The following is a 19,176-nucleotide window of genomic DNA, read 5'->3' as shown; positions in this document are numbered from 1 at the left end:
ACTGGCTCCACACTTTCTTCCCTCATCCTACCAGCTGGGTGACAGATGAGAGAAGGCACCAGCTGGGAGACTCCGGTCTTTTATTGGGGGATAGGAGATGGGCTCAGGCCCCCATCCCTAGTCTGCCTCAGCTGCTTGCAGGTCATAGTGATCCAGCCCTGCCACTAAGGAGCCAGCCAGCTTGACTGTGGCCACCCAGGGGGGTTCGCTCAGATGATTGGTGGGGGTGCTCAGCCTAGGGAAGATTGGAGGAGGCGACTAGGGCCTGGGGCTCAGCCAGTTAAGTTGCCCCACTCCCAACAGTTTTTTAAGCCCTGAAGGAGAAAGATTTAGGTCAAGTATAGGTACCCACGATATTGACCTGGCAGAGGAGCCAAGAAACCGGGCCTACCCTAAGCAAGACTTCGTTTGGTGCTTTAAGCAACTGGAAAAAAATCGTTGGACACCCCACCCCACCCCGTCCGCAAACCCCTCCCGCGCCGCCCTCTCTTTCCTCCCCCCCACCCCCATCCCGGGCCGCCCCTCTATCTTCCTAAGGGACTGCTTGTCTGGCCCCAGGCCCTGCTCACCAGGCCGAGACGTTGCGGGGCAGCCGGCGGTGCCGGGGCTGGTGCCGACAGTAGCACTTGCAGGGGCAGGAGCTGAGCACCTGGAAGGGCGGCCAGTGTCGAGCTGGGGGTGGGCCGCCGCTCTCCGCTGGCTGCCCGGGGCCCGGCGCCGCCCGGTCGCGGGGACCCTCACCACTTGCGCCTTCCTCCCTTGCGGTGCCGCCCCTCCCGGCCCGCGGACCCTTGTTCTTCTTGGTCCGCGGCTTGGCGGGGGCCGGTGACGGAGGCCCCGCAGCCCGGGGTGACTGCACTGCCGGAGTCGGCGCGGGTACCGGGGCAGGAGGTACTTCGGGCAAAGCAGACGCCGGGGGAGCTGGCGGCGGCGGAGGCGGCGGGGGGAGCGGAGGAGGCGGCGGTGGCAGCGGCAGCTGAGGGGCTTCCTGCGGCCCTGGGGAAACCTGGACGGCCGAGGTCCGGGTCTCCCCGTCGGCCAAGGCGGGAGATGGGAAGATGAAAACAGGAGGTGCCAGAAGCGCTGGGCCCGGCCTGCGAGGCCCTGGCGCAGGCAGAGGTGGCGGGGGCGGCGCCCCCCAAGGAGCAGCTGCCCCGGACAGCCCGGATCCCCGCCGCCTAGCGCCTCCCACACCGCTGCTGCCGCTGCCGCTGCCGCTACCACTGCCACTACCACCGCTAGCCCCATTGAACTGAAAGTGTCGTTCAGGGCCCTCGGGCGGGGTCACCCAGTCAAACTTGGGCTTGGCCCCTGGGAAAGGGGCGTAAGGTGGGGGTGGTGCCCGGGGTGTTGGGGGAGGAGGTGGGGCAGGAAGTACAGGCGGGGTGCCCCCGGCTGGACCCTCTCCATCACCTTCTCCACCCTCTGTCTCCAGAGTACTCCGGTTAGCTTCTCCTGGGCCCCTGGGGGACCCAGGCCCCGGAGAGCCCTGCTTTAGGGCCTCGGCATAGGAGATGGCTCCCGAAGAGAAGGGCAGGCCGCCTCCTCGAACCGGAGGCTTGGGAGGTGCGGCGGCCCCGCCGACCAGGAGCGAGCCGGACTGGAAGGTCACTTTGCACAGCAGGCTGAGGCCCGGCTCAGCCGCAGGCGGGGGCTCTCCCTCACCGCCTCCGGCCGCCAGACCCTCCCTCCCTGGGCTGCCCGTCTGGTGCGCCCTGCCTTCGCCTGCCCCGCCTCGTGGGGAGCCCCCAGGAGGGGCGGTTCTCCGGCCCGGGGGCGCTTCCCTCTCAGGAGGAGGTTTCTGAGGTTCTGGGGGCGGGGGAGGGGTTGGGGGCGGCAGGGCTGGCCCCCCTGAAGGCTCAGGCCCGTCCGCTGGGGGCCGTGGAGGGGGTAGGGGTGGGGGTGGGGGTGGGGGCAGCAGGCGAAGGCCTGGAGGGTCACCCTGGCCTCGGTGGCGCGCCTCCAGCAGGCCCCGTATCCGGGGTACAGGCGTCCCCGGAGGCTTTCGCCACTTAGGGGGCGTAGGGAGCAGCGGCCCTGCAGTTCCCGCCGCCGTCGGAGGAGGCTCCTCGGGCGGGGGTCCGGCGGGCGGCTGCAGGTCAAGCGGAGCGGGCGCCAGCGGGGCAGGCTGAGGAGGCGAGGGTAGTACCCCGGGGGCACCCTCGGGGGGCACCAAGAGCCCCGGCGGTGTGGGGCCCCCAGGGAACCAGACCCCTGGGCCGCGGGCCAGGCGCAGAGTAGGGGGCCCTGTGGCTGGAGGCGCTGGCGACGACTCGGCCTCAGCCAGGGGACCTCGGCGGCTGGCGTTGGCAGGGCGGTCCGAGGCCGGCTCCTTCCGCGAGGCCCGGGCCGTGCCGGGCTCTGAGCCGGGGGGCGGCTCAGACTGCACGTTGCCCATTCCCAGCCCGGGGGGGAGGGGGGAAGGCTGCGGGCAATACAACCCACCCCGGGAACCCAAGGTCAGTGGAATCTAGGGTCAGCAGCAGCCACCGCCCCGCCCCTAGACCGCGAACCCCGCCCCTCCCATCCAGGGCCAGCCGCCTGATCGATAGCCTTAGATTCGTTTCCCCACACTAGAGTCTGGGGATCCCCAATCCCACCCTCCCCCCCAGATCTTGTCCAAAACTGCCACCCCGCCCCTTACCTCAAGCTACGCCCCCAATAGGAAACTCCTCCTCCTAGCTAGAGTGCCCCTCACTACCAGTAATCCCTCCACTCTGGCTTCGCTGCTCTTGAAAACACTCACCGGCTCCCGGGTGGGACTTGGGCTCCCGACCAGGTGTGGGCTCACACCAAGCCCCGGGGAGAGGAGGGAGGGGGAACGGCCGGAGCGGACAAATAACTGAAAAAGAACTGGGGGGAGGGGGCGGAGGGGGAAGAGCCCGAGACCACGCCACGCCCCTCCCTTTGCCCCTCCCAAAGACTCGAAATTCTGCCCCACCAACCCGCACCTTTCGGGCCCGCTCCCCTCAGAATGCTTTAGGCTAGCCCTCTCCCTGGGCCCGGGGCCATCTCATCAGGCTTTGCCCTTCTAGGGCTCCTCTTTCCCGGTCTGGTCACTCAGGACTGTCCATGTCCGGGTCCAGGCCCACTTAGCGCCCCCCTTCAACAGCCCCTCCCCCGAGAACACGCCCCTTCTTCAACTCCGCCCGGGCCCCGCCCCTTAAGAATCCGAACCCATCAGGTCCCACTCAAGCTCCGGACCCTCTAGTTTCCAACCTCCCCCGCCGCCTCCCGTCGGGTGTTGCTCCTCCCGAGCCCTCCCCTATGGCTCCGCCTCTTTCAGACCCTCCCCAGTATAGCCCTACCCCTTGAAGATGCTCCTATTCCAGGGGTCCGCGCCTCTAGCACTCCCTCCTCCCACTGCTTCAGACCTCAACCCTTCCCTCCCCAGTACAGTGCCGAGAGTGAGGGGAGTGGTGGAAGGGAAGGAATTGGGTTGCGTCTGGTTTGGGACAGGGGAAGAGGGTGAGAGGGTGTCTTAAGGCGTGCTGGACCACACCGGCAGGGGACGTTGAAGGAGGGCGCTAGGACCAGGAAGACGTATCGCTTTTTCTCCGTCTCTTCCCTCCTCCTCCATCACCTCCCCCCTCCATCTAGCCATCTCCCAACCCCCCTTTTCCCCCCAAGCCCGGCTCCCCGTTCCGGGCTCCGCCGACACCGCCAGAGCAAGGGAGGGAAGGAGGGAGGAGGAGGAAGAGGAGGAGGCAGAGGCAGCCGCCGCCGCCACTCGGGAGCCCGCCGGGAGCACCGAGGCAGGTGCCTGGGAAAGGAGGGGGCGCCGAGGCCTGGGGGGTAGGGAGTGGGGAGATAAGCCCCCTTCCCAAGAGACAGGTGGGTCCCAGGCCCTGGACGTTAGAATATGACTGCTCCTCCTCCTCCTCCTCCTCTTTTTCTTCTTCGTCTTCCTCCTCCTCCAGGCGGATGCCGGAGGGGGTGGGGGGGTCAAAATTGGGAGGCTCCAGAACCCGGAATAAAAAGGAGGAATAGAGGGGGAGGGCGAGGAAGAGGGGGCGTCTATCTCTGGGCCTGGCGTCCCCACCCCTCCCACCGGAACCATGGAGACCGTCCCACAGTCTCCCCCACCCCCATCTCCGTCGGAGGTCCCGGAACCCAGCTGGGGAACGGAGACTACTCATCCCTTTATCCTGGGGAAGGAAGGAAATCAGGGGAGAGGGGAATCTATATTTGGGGAGGCCCGGGCGAGGGGGGGAGAGGAAATTTGGTGGAGAAGAGATGTTTGAGAGGGGGTTGGTTATAGGGGGGTTTGGAGAAGAGGAGGGACATTTGAGGGAGATGTTTGGGAAGGGGGAAGTTTGGGAAATGTGGGGGATGTCCGGAAAAGGGAGCCTGGGAAGAGCGATAGTTAACGAACGGGGGAAGGGAGGTTTGGGGGAGGAAGGCTTGGAAAGATCAAAGGATGGGGAAGAGGGGAGATATTTGAGGAGAGGAAAGGAGGTCTGGGGATGACGAGGGATGTTTGGACGTGTAGAAACCGCTGCTTCAATCGGTTTTTTAAAAGGATATGTCTGTTTCGGAGCCTGCGGACCCAGGCATTCCTGGCTCCCAGGCCCCCCACTTCAGTGGGTGAGGGGGTGAGGGGTGAGGACTTCCCAGCCCCCGCTCGTCTTTCCAGTGTTCCCCCGTTGTTGCTGGGGAAGGCTGAAGAAGAGGGGGGAGGGAGGACAAAGGGAGACCCGGTCACGTGACCGCCCATTCACAAAATTCCCCTGGCCCATTGAGAAAAGGGGGCCCGGGGCTGCTGCCGGCAGAGCTGCTTTCAGATCCTGGCCTCCTCTGAGCTGGGCTGGAGCTGGGAAAGGGACAGACAGGGAAAGTGGAGGAGTGAGGGGGGGGGGAGGTGGCGGCTGGGGGGGGATGATGCTGAGGCCTCATTCCTTAGACTGGAGGGACGTGGAGGGGTGTGTGTGTGTGTGTGTGTGTGTGTGTGTGTGTGTGTGTGTGTGTGTGTGTGTGTGTGTGTGTGTGCCCTAGAGGACGGGGCTTTCAGTCTTTTTATGAATGGAGATGTCTGGCCTCTCAGGGCTGAATCTCTCTCTGCCTCTTATTCAGGCTCTCTTTTTCTGTCCTTTGGGCTCTGTGCCCCTTACTCTGTATTCCCCATCTCTGCACTTAGCCCCTCCCTCTGTGCTTCTTTTTATGTTTCCACCACTACCCCTCCCTGGTTAGCCAACATCTCTGTATCATCTCTATGCAGCTCTCTCCCTTGCTTCTGGATTTTCCTACATCTCGCTGTATCTCCCTAGTCTCATCGCCAACCCCTTATGTGCCCCCCCCCATGTTCCCTCTCTTCTCTTCCGGTTCCCCTGCATCTCAGTCCCCTCCATCCTCTTTCCTTATCTGTTTTCCGTTTCCTATGTCCTTCACCTCTGGTACACCTAGCCCCCTGATTTTTCCTTATTTCTGTGTCCCCGAACTCTGTTCACTCCCCTTCTCCCCTCTTATCTATACCCCCTCCATCAGTATCTTTCCTCTTTTTTGGATCAGTGTGTAGACCTGTCCTTCATCCCTGTGCCCTCATCTGTCTCATCTCTCCCTGTATCCTATTGTCTCTCCTTTTCACCTCCATTTACTATCCCCTTTATGTTTGTTCCCCACCTGTCACCTTACTTCCTGTCTCCCCAGCTCTCTGCCTCATCTTTTTCCTGCCTGTCCCCATCAGATGTCCCCAGCCTCTCTACCTTGTCTCTGTCCTCCATATTTCCGTGCCCCCATCTGTTTGCCTGCTTCCGAGTCCCTCATCTCTTTCTCATCTATAACCCCAATCTGTGTTCCTCGTATCTTTCTTCCCTCTTCTATCTATGCCCTGTCTCTCTATCCCTCATCTCCTTGGGTCCTGTCTCTGTACCCCACTTCTCTGCCACCCTTGTTTCTATTTCTCACTGATTCTGTCTCCCATCTCTCTGTATCCCTGTGTTTGTCCCTTTTTCTCACTCATTTCTGGAACTCCCTTGTTGATCTGTGGTCTGTCCCTCCCCATTCTATATTCTCTCTTATCTCCTTGTCTCTGTGAACCCCATCTCTGTTTCCCCTACATATCCTCTGTCTCTGACTCCAGTTTTTATGTCTCCTATCTGTATCCCTATTTTTTCTGTCCCCTCTCCTGCCTTTGTCCTTCTGTTCCCTCTCTCTCTCTCTTCTTTTTGTGTCAATTTCTGTTCCCCCCTTTTTCTGTGTGTCTCGTGTTCTCTGTGTTCCTCATCTCTGCCTGTCCCTGCTTTTGCCTTTATCCCCTTCATTTCCCAGTGACCCCAAGCCTCTTTCCATTCTCTTTGTCCACATCTCCCTGATCTCTCTGTATTCTTTATCTGTCCTCTTGTCTCTCCATATCCCTTCTTGGGTTGCCCTTTCTTTGTCCCTTTCATTCCTTAGTATCCCACTACTCCTCTGAGTCCCCTTCAAATTTCTGAATCCTTCCTCTTTTCTGTTTTCTTTCTGTATCAGTTTATCCCTCCTGTGTTCCCCTTTCTCTCTCTACTATCTCCCTATTTCTCCTCCATAGCACACATTCTCTAGGTTCCCTCTTTCTTATCTTCCTGTCTATGTCCCTTTCTCCCTACTTTCCTGTCTCCTCTATATTCCCTTCATTTCTGTGACCTCTTGGTCTCTATATCCCCACCTTATCTCTGAATCCCATCTCTGTTTCCCTCATGTTTCTGATTCCTCTTTCTCCCCCCTTTCTCTATGATTTCCATCTCCTTGTGTCCTCTTGTCTATCACTATGTCCCCTGAACTCTTTTGGGGTTCCTTTTGCTTATGAATATCTCCTCCTATCTCTCTGCCCTTTTGATATCTCCTTTCTCCTTTGTGTCCTTTGACCATATCCCCTATCTCTTAGTTTCAAGACTCGGCTCTCCATGGTTTCTTTTCCTTCTATGTTCCAGCTGTGTTTCTGTGCCCCCGTCCCTCTCTGGGTCCTCAATTCTCTGGTCTTCATGTCTCTGTGTCCTCTCTGTCTCTTCATCCCCCATCAAATCTATTATCCTGCCTCAATGTCCTTTCTCTTTTCCCTCCTGATATCTATCTCCACCTTAATTTTATGTATGTCCTTTATTTATATATTTACCCCTATTCCTATTTCTCTTGTTTATCTGTAATTCCCCTTTATTTTTGATACTGAGTACCCCTTGTCTATCTATGTCCTTCTTCATTTATCTGCCCCAATATCATCTATACCCTCCATCTTTCTGTATCCCCAGCCTCTGCCTGTCTCTCTATCTTCCATCACTCTTTAGTGACATCTCGTATGTCTCTGTCTCTCCCATCTTTGTGTGTTTTCCATCTTATCTTTTGGTAACACCCTGTAATTTTCTGTATCTCCCTGTCCCTCTGGGGATCCTTTGTTCTCTCTCTCTCTACCACATGTCCTGTCTCTTATTCCACCTGTTTCTGTGCAACCCCCATCTCTCCTCTTTCATTTCTCTGTGGCCACTTCATCTCTGTGTTCCTTATTTCTGTGACCTCCTATCTCTAGACTTCCCATCACTCTTTGTTCCTCTCCCTTTCTCTGTGGTTTTCCATCTCCATCCCTCTCCTTGGGTCTCTGGAGTCCCATCTCTCCGTAAATAACTTTGTGTTTTCATTTTGAGTTCTTTCTATCTTTCTCCATTATCCACTTCACCTCTATGTCCCCATCTATCTGAAATCCTTTCCTGTATGCTCCCCCTTTTCTCCTGGTCATCCTATTCCTGTATCCCCAAAATGTCTATGGCCCTAGCTTTCTCTGAATCCTCCTTGTTTAATGTCTTTCTAAAGCAGTGGTTCTCAACCTTTCTAATGCCGTGACCCCACAATACAGTTCCTCATGTTGCGGTGACCCCAAACCAAAAAATTATTTTGGTGGCTACTTCAAAACTGTCGTTTTGCTACAGTTATGATTCGGAATGTAAATACCTGATATGTATTATGTATTCTCATTGCTACAAATTGAGAGGTTGAGAACCGCTGTTCTAGAGCATCCTAGCTCTCTATATCCCCCTTCCCTCTTTGTGTTCCTATGTCATTCCTTTGCTGTTTTCTATTTCTTATTCAATCTTATTCATTCACTTGTGTCTCTCTCTCTTTGTATTCTTTTCTCCATGTCTCCCCTCTTGTTTCTCTGAGATCCCTCTCTGACTCCCATTTTTTGTCTCTCTGTTTCCCTCATCTCTCTGTGTGACCTCTTTTGTCCTGTCCCTCTAGTTTCCCTCCCCATATCTTTGTGTCCCCAAACTCACTATGAAGGCCTGACTTCCTATTCCTCCTCTCTGTGTCCTCCTAGATCATCTTCTGGATACGCCTTGCTTTTTTCTATGCCCTCCTGTCTCATTCTTTGGACTCCTTGTTTTTCCACATCCCTTTGTCCGACCCCATTGTTCTGGGTCTTCTCACATTTCTATATCTCCCTGAATGTTCCCACTATCTCTCCATATATCTGTCACCTGTTTGTGTGCCCATGTCTCTGAACTTCCTACTTGTCTCTGTGTCCCCATCTTTTTGTCATTACTTTGTGTTTGTTTCCCCCACTTCACTGTGTTCCCCTTTGTTGTGTGTCCTTTCTCCTTGCCATTGTCCCTCCCCCATGTCCTCCCTATTTCTCTATCACTCACTTCTGTCTCTCTTGTCTCTATGTCTCTCTTTGTTCCCTGCCTTATCTTTTTTTCATTCTTTCTTTCTGTCTCTTTGTCTGTTCTGGGTCTGATTTCTCTCTCTCTCTCCCCTCTCTTTTTTCTATAGTCATCTCTGCACATCTCCATCTCTTCCTGTCTTTCTTTCTCTGTTTCTTTGTTGGCCCCTTTTCTCTATACCTCTCTTGCATCCCATTCCCTCTCTATGTCATCCTTTCCTCTCTTGGTCTCTCTGTCTCTGACTTTCTTTTTCCTAATTCCTTCCTTCCTTTCAGTGACAACTTGTCTAGTCCATTCCCTGTCCTTGGTCCTGCTCCCTATTTTCTTGTCTGTCTCTTTTCTCCCCCTGACCCCAGTTTTTTTTTGGGGGGGTTGGTTTGGTTTTGGTTTGTTGTGGGGTTTTTGTATCTCCAAGCCATTGGCCTCTAGGTTAGGAGTAGGAGAATGACTGGGTTTGTGATTCCATCTTATGCATACATTTGGATTACTCAGCTTTATTCAAAAAATCTGGAAAGGGCAAGGGGAGAGAGTGCAGGGCCTGGATCCTTCCTGTGACCTGGAAACTGGGGAGCTATGAAAGAAGCTGTCCTCTCTCTCCAAAACATTCAACTTTGTCTCCTATCCCCTCATCTATAAACATACTTATTTTGTGAGAGTGACTGGCAGTAGTTTACTGTTCTCTATATTAACTTCACATGTGTGGATTCTGGAATTATGTGACTGGGTCTCTGTGAGTCACTGTGTGTGCCTTGCCACACTTAGTACAGTTCCTGGCACATATTAAACTCTTAATAAATGCTGGTTGAGCATTTGGCTTTGTGGGGTGCCTATGCACAGAACAGTGAAGGGAGTCCTGTAGTGCATTTATGTTTGCATTATACCTCTGCTATTGAAGAACTGTGGGACATTAAGGAGACAGAAAGAGAGGGGAGAGAGAGAGAGAGAGAGAGAGAGAGAGAGAGAGAGAGAGAGAGAGAGAGAGAGAGAGAGAGAGAGAGAGAGAAATGGACAACATATGGACAGACAGATAAGTAGAGAGAAAAATAGATGGACAGATGGAAAGATAGACAAATAAATAGAGACAGATAGATGTGTGTGAGAGGTATATAGGTATGTATAAACAGACAGATAAGTAGATAGGTAGACTGTCAGATCAATAGATAAATAGCTAGATAGGTAGACAGGGAGAGAGAGGTGGGTAGGTAGGTAAATAGATAAGTAGATAAATGGGTAAATAGATGAGAGACAAATAGATCAATAGATAAGTAGGTAGGTAGACAGAAAGGGGGAGAGAGATAGACAGATGGGTGGGTGGATGGGTGGATAGATATAGATAGATAGATGGATGGATGGATAGATAGATATAGATAGATAGATAGATAGATAGATAGATAGATAGATGAATGGATAGATGGATAGATAGATAGATAGATAGATAGATAGATAGATAGATAGATAGATAGATGAATGGATAGATAGATAGATAGATAGATAGATAGATAGATAGATAGATAGATAGATAGATAGATGGATGGATAGATGGATAGATAGATAGGTGAATGGATAGATAGATAGATAGATAGATAGATGAATAGATAGATAGATAGATAGATAGATAGATAGATAGATAGATAGATAGATAGATAGATAGATAGATGGATAGATAGATAGATAGATAGATAGATAGATAGATGGATAGATAGATGGATAGATAGATAGATAGATAGATGAATGGATAGATAGATAGATAGATAGATAGATAGATAGATAGATAGATAGATAGATAGATAGATAGATAGGCAAGATTTACTATATTTACTATGCTAGGCACTGTGTTATGCTCTGGATTTACAGAAATAAAAAGAAAAATAGTGCTCAAGGAGCTAATAGATATATAATTGAGAATATACTATATATATTGAGATGAGCACTATCATTGGATGCAAGGAAAGAAGCAAGCATTTAGTAATCACCTACTACTATATGCCATGCATTTTACAAATATCTCATTTTTCTCAGTGATCAGTAAGATGTAATAAATGTGCCTATGAATCAGCTAAGTGGCACAGTGAATAAAACTCTGGAACTTGGCTTCAGGCAGACAAGTTCAAATCCTGCTTCAAGCAGTTTCAAGTTGTATTACCCTGAGCAAGTCACTTAACCTCTCTCAGACTCAGTTTTCTCACCTCCAAAAGCAGAGAAATAATAGCACCTCCCTCCCAAAGTTGTGAGAATCAAATGAGATTAAATGTAAACTTAATATACATAAGGATATATACCATAATGTAAAAATGATGTAATTGTATGTCACCGGTACTGTGATTCCATGTCTTTGTGCTTATTACCCTGTGTGTGTGTTGGTCAGGTGTGGGGTGGGCTCAGGGGTTGACCTGTGTCTCTTGGCCTGATTGAGTGTATCTCTCACTGGGCCTGTGTGTTCAGGGGAGTGGGGAAGGCCAGGACTTTGGGATGTTATGACAGCAAGCAGGGAAGGACAGAAGCAGAGCAGGCACAAGGCATACCTAGCATGGACCTGTGGGCTGGATGTGCAAATAGCAGGAGTGGGGGTTATTGTCTAGAGAAGATTCTGAGCTCTCCTGGTAGGCCCTCACCCACAAAGCAAAGCCCTGCATGCCACAGAGGTGGAAATTTCTTGTGGTCCAAAATATGTCTTATTTTTTTGTCAGTCATTTGATAATCATTTGTGTTTTGAGTGATAAAAGGTATCATTCCCAAAGCACCTGAATCTTTACAAGCAATAATAGTTAGCTTTTCTATAACACTTTAAGGTTTGCAAAACACTTTACAAATATTATTTCATTTGATCTTCACAACACTCGGAGGTTGGATGCCATTATTATATCCATTTTACAGATGAGGAAACTGAAGCAGACAGCTAGTGAGGCTGGATTTGAACCCAGATCTTCCTGACTCTTACATCCAGTGTTTTGTCTGTTATGTCACCTAGCTGCCTCATTTAAAGTCCTCTCACCACATCCCTGGGAAAGATATCTTGGGCATTATTACCCCCATTTTGCTAGTAAGAGAACCAAAGGCTGGAGAAGTCAAGAACTTTCCCCAAGCCCCTACAGCTAGGAAGTTGCAGAACCAGATTTGCATCCAGTTTCCTAACTCTAAATCCAACTATTTCCTCCATCCCTTGTTACTTTCCCCTGTTATATAGCCTAGGCCCCTTCGTGTACAATATAGGCTCCCCAAATTCCTCCTCTAATGGAAGGGAACAGGGGAGGGGAGTGAAGTGATTGGATTCAGGTGAAATTTGCACTAAATGAGGATTAGAAAAAAGGAATAGGGAGATGAGAGCTGACAGGGAGGGGATGGAAGAGAAAGGTCCAGGGTGATGAGGGACTGATGAGAAGGGAAGTAATGTGTTGGGGGACATTTCAAAGGTGGAAGAGAGAGGATAAGAGTCAAATGGATGTTGGAAGTCAATAGAATGAGATAGAGAAGAGGAAGAAGGACACAGGATGGGTTGGAGGAAAAGAAAGGGGAGGAACAGAAAAAGAGAGGTAGAAACTGAAGTGCACAGGAAAAAGGAAAGATGAAAGTAATGACAAGATAGGAGGTAGATTGTAGCTCTGAGCTCCCATATACATAAGCAGGAAGAACAAAAAGAATTCATTTTGCAAACATTTCTTCAGTGCTATCATCTGACTTAGAATTAATACTGTGTATTGGTTCTAAGGCAGAAGAGTGGTGAGGTAGGCAACGGGAGTTCAGTGACTTGCCCAGGGTCACCCAGCTAGGAAGTGTCTGAGGCCAGATTGGAACCCAGGACCTTACTTCTCTAGGCATGGCTCTCAATCCACTGAACCACCTAGCTCCCCCTGCATTAATAGTGTTCCGAATGGGGAGTAAGGAAGTCCTGGGTTCAAGACCAGCCTCCGACCTTGAGGGAGTCACTGCTCATCTCTATAAAAAGTAGGGGGTTAAATTAAATTGACTTTAGGGTCCCTGTCAGCTCCAAATCTATGGTCCTCTGTTTGCCTTGGGATATCTTTGTGGGAAACAATGAGACCACAGGTAGGGAAAGACTAGGTTGAAGGGGACAGGATGGGTGTAATGAGTCAAAAGGAGGGCAGTGGAAAGACACATAGAAGATAGACAGCCAATCATTAAACATTTATTAAGTACCTACTGTATGTCAGGCACTGTATGAGGAGATAGAAAGGCAGAAGATGGTCCTTGCCCTTCAGGCGCTTACAGTCCAGTGGGAGGGACAACATTCAAACAACTATGTACAAACAAGATATAGACAGGATAAATAGGGGGTAATGACCAGGAGAAGCCATTAGCATTAAAGAGTTTTTAGAAAAGCTTCCTGTAGAACGTGGGACTGTGCCTTGGACCTGAAGAAAGCCAGAAGGTAGAGAATTCCAGGCACTGGGGACAGCCAGCAAAAATGTTTGGAGTATTTTGTTTAAGGAACAATGGGAGCTAGTGGGGCTTGAACACAGAGCAGTTGGTAAAGAAGGAAGAGGAGGAGGAGGAGAAAAGAAAGGAAGAAGGAGGAGGAGGAGAAAAGAGAGGAAGGAGGAGGAGGAGGAAGAGAAGGAGGAGGAAGAGAAGGAGGAGAAAGAGGAGTGGAAGTGGAAATAGAAGGGCAGGCAGGGAGGATGGTAGAAATACCCTTCCCCACCAACCTTCTGTCCCCTCTCTCCACCACCACATGGTTCTGGTTGGATCAGTAATGACCGGCAGAGCTGACCCCAGCAGGGGCTAGATGCCAGTGGATGCCAAGGGTCTGAGGCATACGGGAAGGAGAGCTGGAGAGGAGGGTTCCTGGGGACTAAAAGGGTGGCTGATGAAGTTGATCTCTGGGACGGAGCTGAGTGTGTCCAGAAGCTGGAATGATGATGTGGCATGTTTGAAGTCTTTGATTGACGTTATTGTCGAGATTATAGCTTGTATGATATTGTGGGCTTGGGGGATTGTATTTAACTCTGGTTAGAGTGCTTTATGTTTTTCATTGTAGTTTTTAATTTTAATAACAATTTGCCACATCAGTTTTCTGAAATTAAATCATCCAAATTGTCTCCCTCCTGGAGCTGGCCAGCAATTCAATCTGGGTTCTATGTGGATTATCACACAGAACCTCTTTCCGTATTATTCCTTTTTGTAAGCAAATACTCTCATAGAAACATATAGTAGGGGGCAGCTGGGTAGCTCAGTGGATTGAGAGCCAGGCCTAGAGACGGGAGGTCCTAGGTTCAAATCTGGCCTCAGACACTTCCCAGTTGTGTGACCCTGGGCAAGTCACTTGACCCCCATTGCCTAGCCCTTACCACTCTTTCTGCCTTGGAGCCAATACACAGTATTGACTCCAAGACAGAAGGTAAGGGTTTAAAAAAAAAAAAAGAAACATATAGTAATGTGGAGCCTTTTAGGGATGTGTCTGGGAGGTCAGGGAGACACCTGGATTTAGAGTTTTGGATGGCAGATGGCAGAAACATTGGAATATGTTTTTGATGGGCCAGAAGAACATATCTGAAATACTTGTGACCTGTTGGGGGAGAATATATTTAGAAGCAATATGGTCTAATGGGTAGAGAGTTGGTGCATTGAAGGCCTGCATTCAAGTCCCACCTCTGGCCCATCCTGGCTGTGTGATCCTGGGCAAGTCACTTGACACTGGCAGTTCATAAAGACTCTAAGGTATAACTCAGGTGGAATTTTCTCAGTGGATGCCCCTTAAGCCAATAACAACACCGGCATGGATGCCCAAAATACAAAATGCTGGGTGGAGTGGGGAGATGGGCTTTTCGTGGGGGTGGGAGATGATGGGTCAGAGGAATAAGGACCTAAGGGTGTTAGAGCAGGGACTCTGACCCCACCCCTCCCCTGGAATCCCCACTGCCCTCCTCCTCCCAAGGGGTACATCAAAGTGAGCCCCTTCTCCCACTGCTGGCAGGCGGATGACCACAAGCTTGGCCTGACTTTTCAGATCCTGGCGGAGACGAACGCTCTCCAGAGAAGCATGCAGACTGCCCTAGCAGACATGGTCCAAGGTAGATGTGAGAAGAGTCTGATGTATGGTGAGGGGCTGAAGGGGTACCCAGGGACAGAAACCCCCCACTAAGGGAGTCCCAAGGCTTAGGGAACCTGGGCCAGCAAAAGATGAGGAATGAAGCCCCTTGTGTACAAGCTTGTACAACCCAAATCCTTATCTTTTCTTGAAGGGGGTGGTGGGTGGAGAGCTGCTCCCCCAATGGCACAAAGTCTCTGAAATTCTTTTTCCATGTAAAGTTTATAATGGGGCAGCTGGGTGGTTTAGGGGATGGGGAGCCAGGCCTAGAGACAGAAGGTCTTGGGTTCAAATTTGACCTGACACTTCCTAGTTGAGTGACCCTGGGCAAATCACTTAACCCCCTGGTCTAGCTCTTACTGCTCTTCTGCCTTGGAACCAATACCTAGGATTGATTCTGAGATGGAAGATGAAGATTAAAAAAAAATCTATGATCCACTTTGAAGAACCAGCCAGTTCTCCTTACCAAATTTGGGAGCTAACCACTCTAAAGTGCTGATTTTACATAGGATTGGGGGCAGGGGTTGAGATTGAAGCTCCCCACCTCACCCCACCCCTACAGCTCATCCTCTTCTTTCTCTCAGGCTCTCTCTCCTCATCCTCTTCCTCTTCTTCCAACACCTCCCAGGAGCCCCCAGATGCCCTCTACACCCACAAGGTGAGCACCCAGGGGAACATTTGGCCTGGGAAAAAGCCTTCCAGGTCAGAAGAGGCCAGAAAACCAACCCCATGGGCCCAGGAGTTTTCTCAAGCAGAGCCAGGCTTTGGGGGGGGGGTGAGGCCTGGGCAGGGAGTAGGAAGGGGTGGATCACGGAGGCTAGAGAGCCCAGGGTGGCTTGAAGGGGGTGCGGGATGGAGTGGACCAGCCCAGAGGAAATCTGCTCCCTCCCTGCCTTTTACCTCTCCAGACACACCGGGTCAGTCAATCTTCTTCCAGCTCCATCCGCCAGGAGGGGAGGCCCCCGGGGCCAACTATAGTCACTAGCAAGTCAGGTTTGGGCCCTGCCATGACCACCCCACACTGGCCTTCCCCCACCCAGGTAAGATGCTTCCCCAGCTCTGGAGTGGGAAGGGACAGAACCTGAGTCCCTGGTTCTTAGAATTAGACCTGGGGACCCTGAGGGAGGGAGGATGGGAGGAGACTCTTGGCTTGGAGGAATCCTCCAAACTAGGAGAACCCCTACGATGTGGGAGGGCACAATAGCAACCAGCCCTCCAGGATGTCCAAGGATAGCTGAAGGAAATCTGGCCTGGGTCCTGCAGGATACAAAGTCCCTCCTCCTCCCCTAGCCAGATGAAGTCCTCTCTTCCCCTTGGCTTGGAATTGCAGGCCGTTCTGACGCTTCCTTCTCTCCTTACTGCTTTCTTTGTGCTCTCCTTCCCGGCCAGAGTCCCCCACAGCTCCAGCAACTTCAGCCTTTCAGGCCGGAGCCCCCAGGAGCCATGCCAGGCTGGGTGGGCCGTGGCTATGAAGATTACCGGAGAGCCGGCCCGCCCCCGGTACCCCTAGCCGTGTCCTGCGTGGTGCGCTTCGACAAAGTCGATAGTACATCGCCCCCCGGCCAGGCCGCGAGCCCCACGGTGCCACGGAGGCTCCACGGGGCTGTGAGCCCCACGGCGTCTCCACCCCCGGCTCCGGCCGTGCTCCCGGCCAAGGGCTCGCCCTCTTGCCGAATGAGCGCAGGCTTCGTGGAGGAAGCGGCATCGGCTGGCGCTGCGCGCTGTGTGCACTGCCGGGCTCTATTCCGTAGGGGCTCAGATGGGCGAGGGGGACACTGCCCCGAGGCTCCAGACCCTGGGGGCCGTCTGGTGCGCCGCCTCAGCTGCCTCTGGTGCGCCGAGAGCCTTCTTTACCACTGCCTGTCTGACGCGGAGGGAGATTTCTCGGACCCGTGTGCCTGTGAGCCCGGCCACCCGCGCCCAGTTGCACGCTGGGCAGCCTTGGCTGCGCTGTCCCTGGCGGTGCCCTGCCTCTGCTGCTACCCGCCCTTGCGTGCCTGCCACTGGGCCGCTGTGCGCTGTAGCTGCCCGGGCTGTGGAGGTCAACACGAGGCTGCCCGGTGAGTGAGGCCTCGGGGCCGCGATGGGGCGGCCCCCCCTCCCGCAGTGTGCTGCTGCTGCCCTTGGAGCCTGGCCTGGGCAGCCAGAGCTGGGAGCCCCAGAGACAAAAGCCAGGAACCCAGAGCTCCAATCCTGGCTTTCCTCCACCAAGGCTACCCCCTGGAATACCATCCTGACCCTTCCCCCCCCCAGCAGCTTGTGTCCCCACTGCTCCCCACCCCTGCGGACTCTGGTCTTCTCTCCCAGAAAGCTCAGTGGACAATGGGGGCCTTAAGGACCTGCCACTTCCCCCATCTCTGGGGGCATCCCTTCTGCCTCTCTCCCAGACCCTGCTCCTCTGAACTGAATCTCTCCATCCAACCCCCAGCCTATGGTCTCTCCACAAACAGCTAGAGGAGACAAGGGGTATTTGTCTCCCCACCTCTCCTTACTTTCCCTGGTTCCAGAGTCTCCCATGCTCCAGGCACTAGAGGGAGTGAGACTGTGTCCCATTCGGGGGTGGGAAGGTCCACCCAACCCAAGAACCACTGCTCTTACTCTCCCAGGCCAGGGCCTTATTGCTGCAGAAATAATGATGCAGAAGGAGAGGAGCTAAAGAAGAAGCTTTGCCCCTCTTCCTGCTTCCATTCCTCCCAAAGTTTGGTCTCAGACCTTTGCCCTCCCCATTTCAGCACCTTTGTCACTACTTTAAATTAATGATCTCTCCTTCCTTAATTAGCCCAGAGTAACTGTGGATCTGATTTCTCTTCTGGTCCACTGGGGGGTGGGGAGAACTCCAGGAGCAGGGAGACCTGAGTCCCACCTCTCCCCACCACCCTTCTCCTTCTCTGTGCCTCGGTCTCCTCTTTCCGTGGAGAAGGGAAAATTTCTACACTTCACCTACCTCGTTTTTTAAAGGGGGGGAGAGATGTGTGTGCTGTAAGGTGCTCTGGGATTAATTTATAAGGATAGGTAGGACTCTCTCTCTCTCTCTCTCTCTCTGTCTCTCTCTCTCTCTGTCTCTCTCTCTCTCTCTCTCTCTCTCTCTGTCTCTCTCTCTCTCCCTCCCTCTCCCTCTCTCTCCCTCTCTCTCTCTCTCTCTCCCTCCCTCCCTCCCTCCCTCTCTCCCTCCCTCCCTCTCTCTCTCTCTCTCCTCTCTCCCCTGAAGCTCCCCAGGTCTCAGTTCCCCTGCCTTAACCCACCTGTCATACATGACACTCCCATCCCTTCTAGGCTTAAGCAGATTTAGGACCCAGGAAGTGGATCCAAATTCTTTTCTCTGTTCAGGCCCTAGAAGGAACCAGAGATTGGAGCCCAAGGCCCTTCCCCATTTCTATCTCCCCATGCCAGGAATGGGACATCCAAGCCTGGACCTGTCTTTTTTGGTTTGGCGCCTTAATAGTGTACCTTTTCCATGGGGCAAAGCTGTAGGAAGCAAGAGGAGAGTAGCATCTGGGTATCTTTTTCTCTAGCCTCAGTTTCCCCTTCCCTTTCCCTACCTTCCATTCCCACACCCCCAGGAATTGAAGAAAACCTGAGGGAGGCCCAAGATAATGCTTCAAAGTGTTTGTTACTAAATCACTAGAAGACTGGCTTTGCTTTTGCTTATTTATTTTTATGCCTAGTAGGATAGAGAGGTCTTCATCTGGCTAGGGGAGGAGGAGGAGGAATCCTCTAGACTAGGAGAACCCTCTAAAATTTGGGAGTGCACGCTAGGAACCAGCCCTCCAGGATGTCCAAGGACAGTTGAAGGAAATCTCACCTGGGCCCTGTAGGACACAAAGTTCTGGGAGACAGGATGACAGACCCTTGAGTTGGAAGAGGCTTCAGAAGTCACATGTTTCAAGCACTCCCTTTCACAGAGGAGACAGTAGAGGCCCAGAGAAAAAGGGATCTGTCCAAAATCACACAACAGGGCAAAGCCCAGGAATAGGTAGCTGTGTGTCCCAGTGACCAAGAGTGCTGGTTCTGGCCTTGGAAAACATCTGTGTTCAGCTCCAGCCTCAGACATTTTATAGTCATGTGATCGGAGCAAGTCCCTTAACCTCTCTCAGCCTCCCTTTGCAGGTCTGTAGAATGGGCGTTATAACAGCATCTTCCTCGGAATTGTTGGATGAGATGTTGCATTAAAGCGCTCTTTAAAAGCTATCATTTGTTTTGGTTTTGGTTTTTTTAAACCCTTACCTTCTGTCTTGGAATCAATACCATGTATTGGTTCCAAGGCAGAAGAGTGGTAAGGGCTAGGCAACGGGGGTCAAGTGACTTGCCCAGGGTCACACAGCTGGGAAGTGTCTGAGGTCACATTTGAATCTAGGACCTCCCGTCTCAAGGCCTGGCTCTCAATCCACTGAGCTACCCAAATGCCTAGCTATCGTTTGTAATAGTCTTTTTAAGCGCTATGAAAATGCTAGTCATTCTCGTTATTCCTGGGAAATGAGCTGAGGGGGGCGGGGCAAGAACCAA

At 52.4% G+C, this 19,176-nt stretch overlaps 2 protein-coding genes across 5 annotated transcripts; one reads left to right on the top strand and one right to left on the bottom strand.

The window, feature by feature from the left end:
• Positions 1-63: 63 nt before the first annotated feature.
• GGN (gametogenetin) lies at positions 64-2,965 on the bottom strand. Of its 2 annotated transcripts, none has more exons than XM_056796151.1 (3): positions 2,747-2,965; positions 570-2,425; positions 64-235 (listed from the first exon to the last, which is right to left on the bottom strand). In XM_056796151.1, exons 2-3 carry the CDS (start codon positions 2,396-2,398, stop codon positions 118-120), a joined length of 1,947 nt encoding a protein of 648 aa, XP_056652129.1. In that variant the 5' UTR covers positions 2,399-2,425; positions 2,747-2,965; the 3' UTR covers positions 64-117. The 2 variants fall into 2 exon arrangements, with proteins under 2 accessions (XP_056652129.1, XP_056652128.1); XM_056796150.1 differs by having other exon boundaries at positions 176-314; positions 2,747-2,864.
• Positions 2,945-18,861, top strand: SPRED3 (sprouty related EVH1 domain containing 3). 3 transcript variants are annotated; one of them, XM_056796154.1, is made up of 5 exons: positions 2,945-3,755; positions 14,593-14,656; positions 15,258-15,331; positions 15,582-15,713; positions 16,063-18,861. In XM_056796154.1, the coding sequence occupies exons 2-5, from the start codon at positions 14,626-14,628 to the stop codon at positions 16,735-16,737; spliced, it is 912 nt and encodes a 303-aa protein (XP_056652132.1). In that variant the 5' UTR covers positions 2,945-3,755; positions 14,593-14,625; the 3' UTR covers positions 16,738-18,861. The 3 variants fall into 3 exon arrangements, with proteins under 3 accessions (XP_056652132.1, XP_056652134.1, XP_056652133.1); XM_056796156.1 differs by having other exon boundaries at positions 2,945-3,759; XM_056796155.1 differs by lacking the exon at positions 2,945-3,755 and adding an exon at positions 4,968-14,303.
• Positions 18,862-19,176: the final 315 nt, after the last annotated feature.

This window comes from Monodelphis domestica, chromosome 4, assembly GCF_027887165.1.
Source record: "Monodelphis domestica isolate mMonDom1 chromosome 4, mMonDom1.pri, whole genome shotgun sequence".
Lineage (NCBI taxonomy): Eukaryota > Metazoa > Chordata > Mammalia > Didelphimorphia > Didelphidae > Monodelphis > Monodelphis domestica.
This window is presented reverse-complemented; position numbering and strand designations above follow the sequence as displayed.

Bases quoted from the DNA above. Each gene is read 5' to 3' on its own strand.
- GGN (XM_056796151.1), bottom strand. From the start codon at position 2,398: ATGGGCAACGTGCAGTCTGAGCCGCCCCCCGGCTCAGAGCCCGGCACG. The intron at 236-569 runs GTGAGCAGGGCC...AATCTTCCCTAG, and splicing joins CCCCGCAACGTCTCGGCCTG to GCTGAGCACCCCCACCAATC.
- SPRED3 (XM_056796154.1), top strand. From the start codon at position 14,626: ATGCAGACTGCCCTAGCAGACATGGTCCAAG. The intron at 14,657-15,257 runs GTAGATGTGAGA...TCTTTCTCTCAG, and splicing joins CCTAGCAGACATGGTCCAAG to GCTCTCTCTCCTCATCCTCT. The intron at 15,714-16,062 runs GTAAGATGCTTC...CTTCCCGGCCAG, and splicing joins ACTGGCCTTCCCCCACCCAG to AGTCCCCCACAGCTCCAGCA.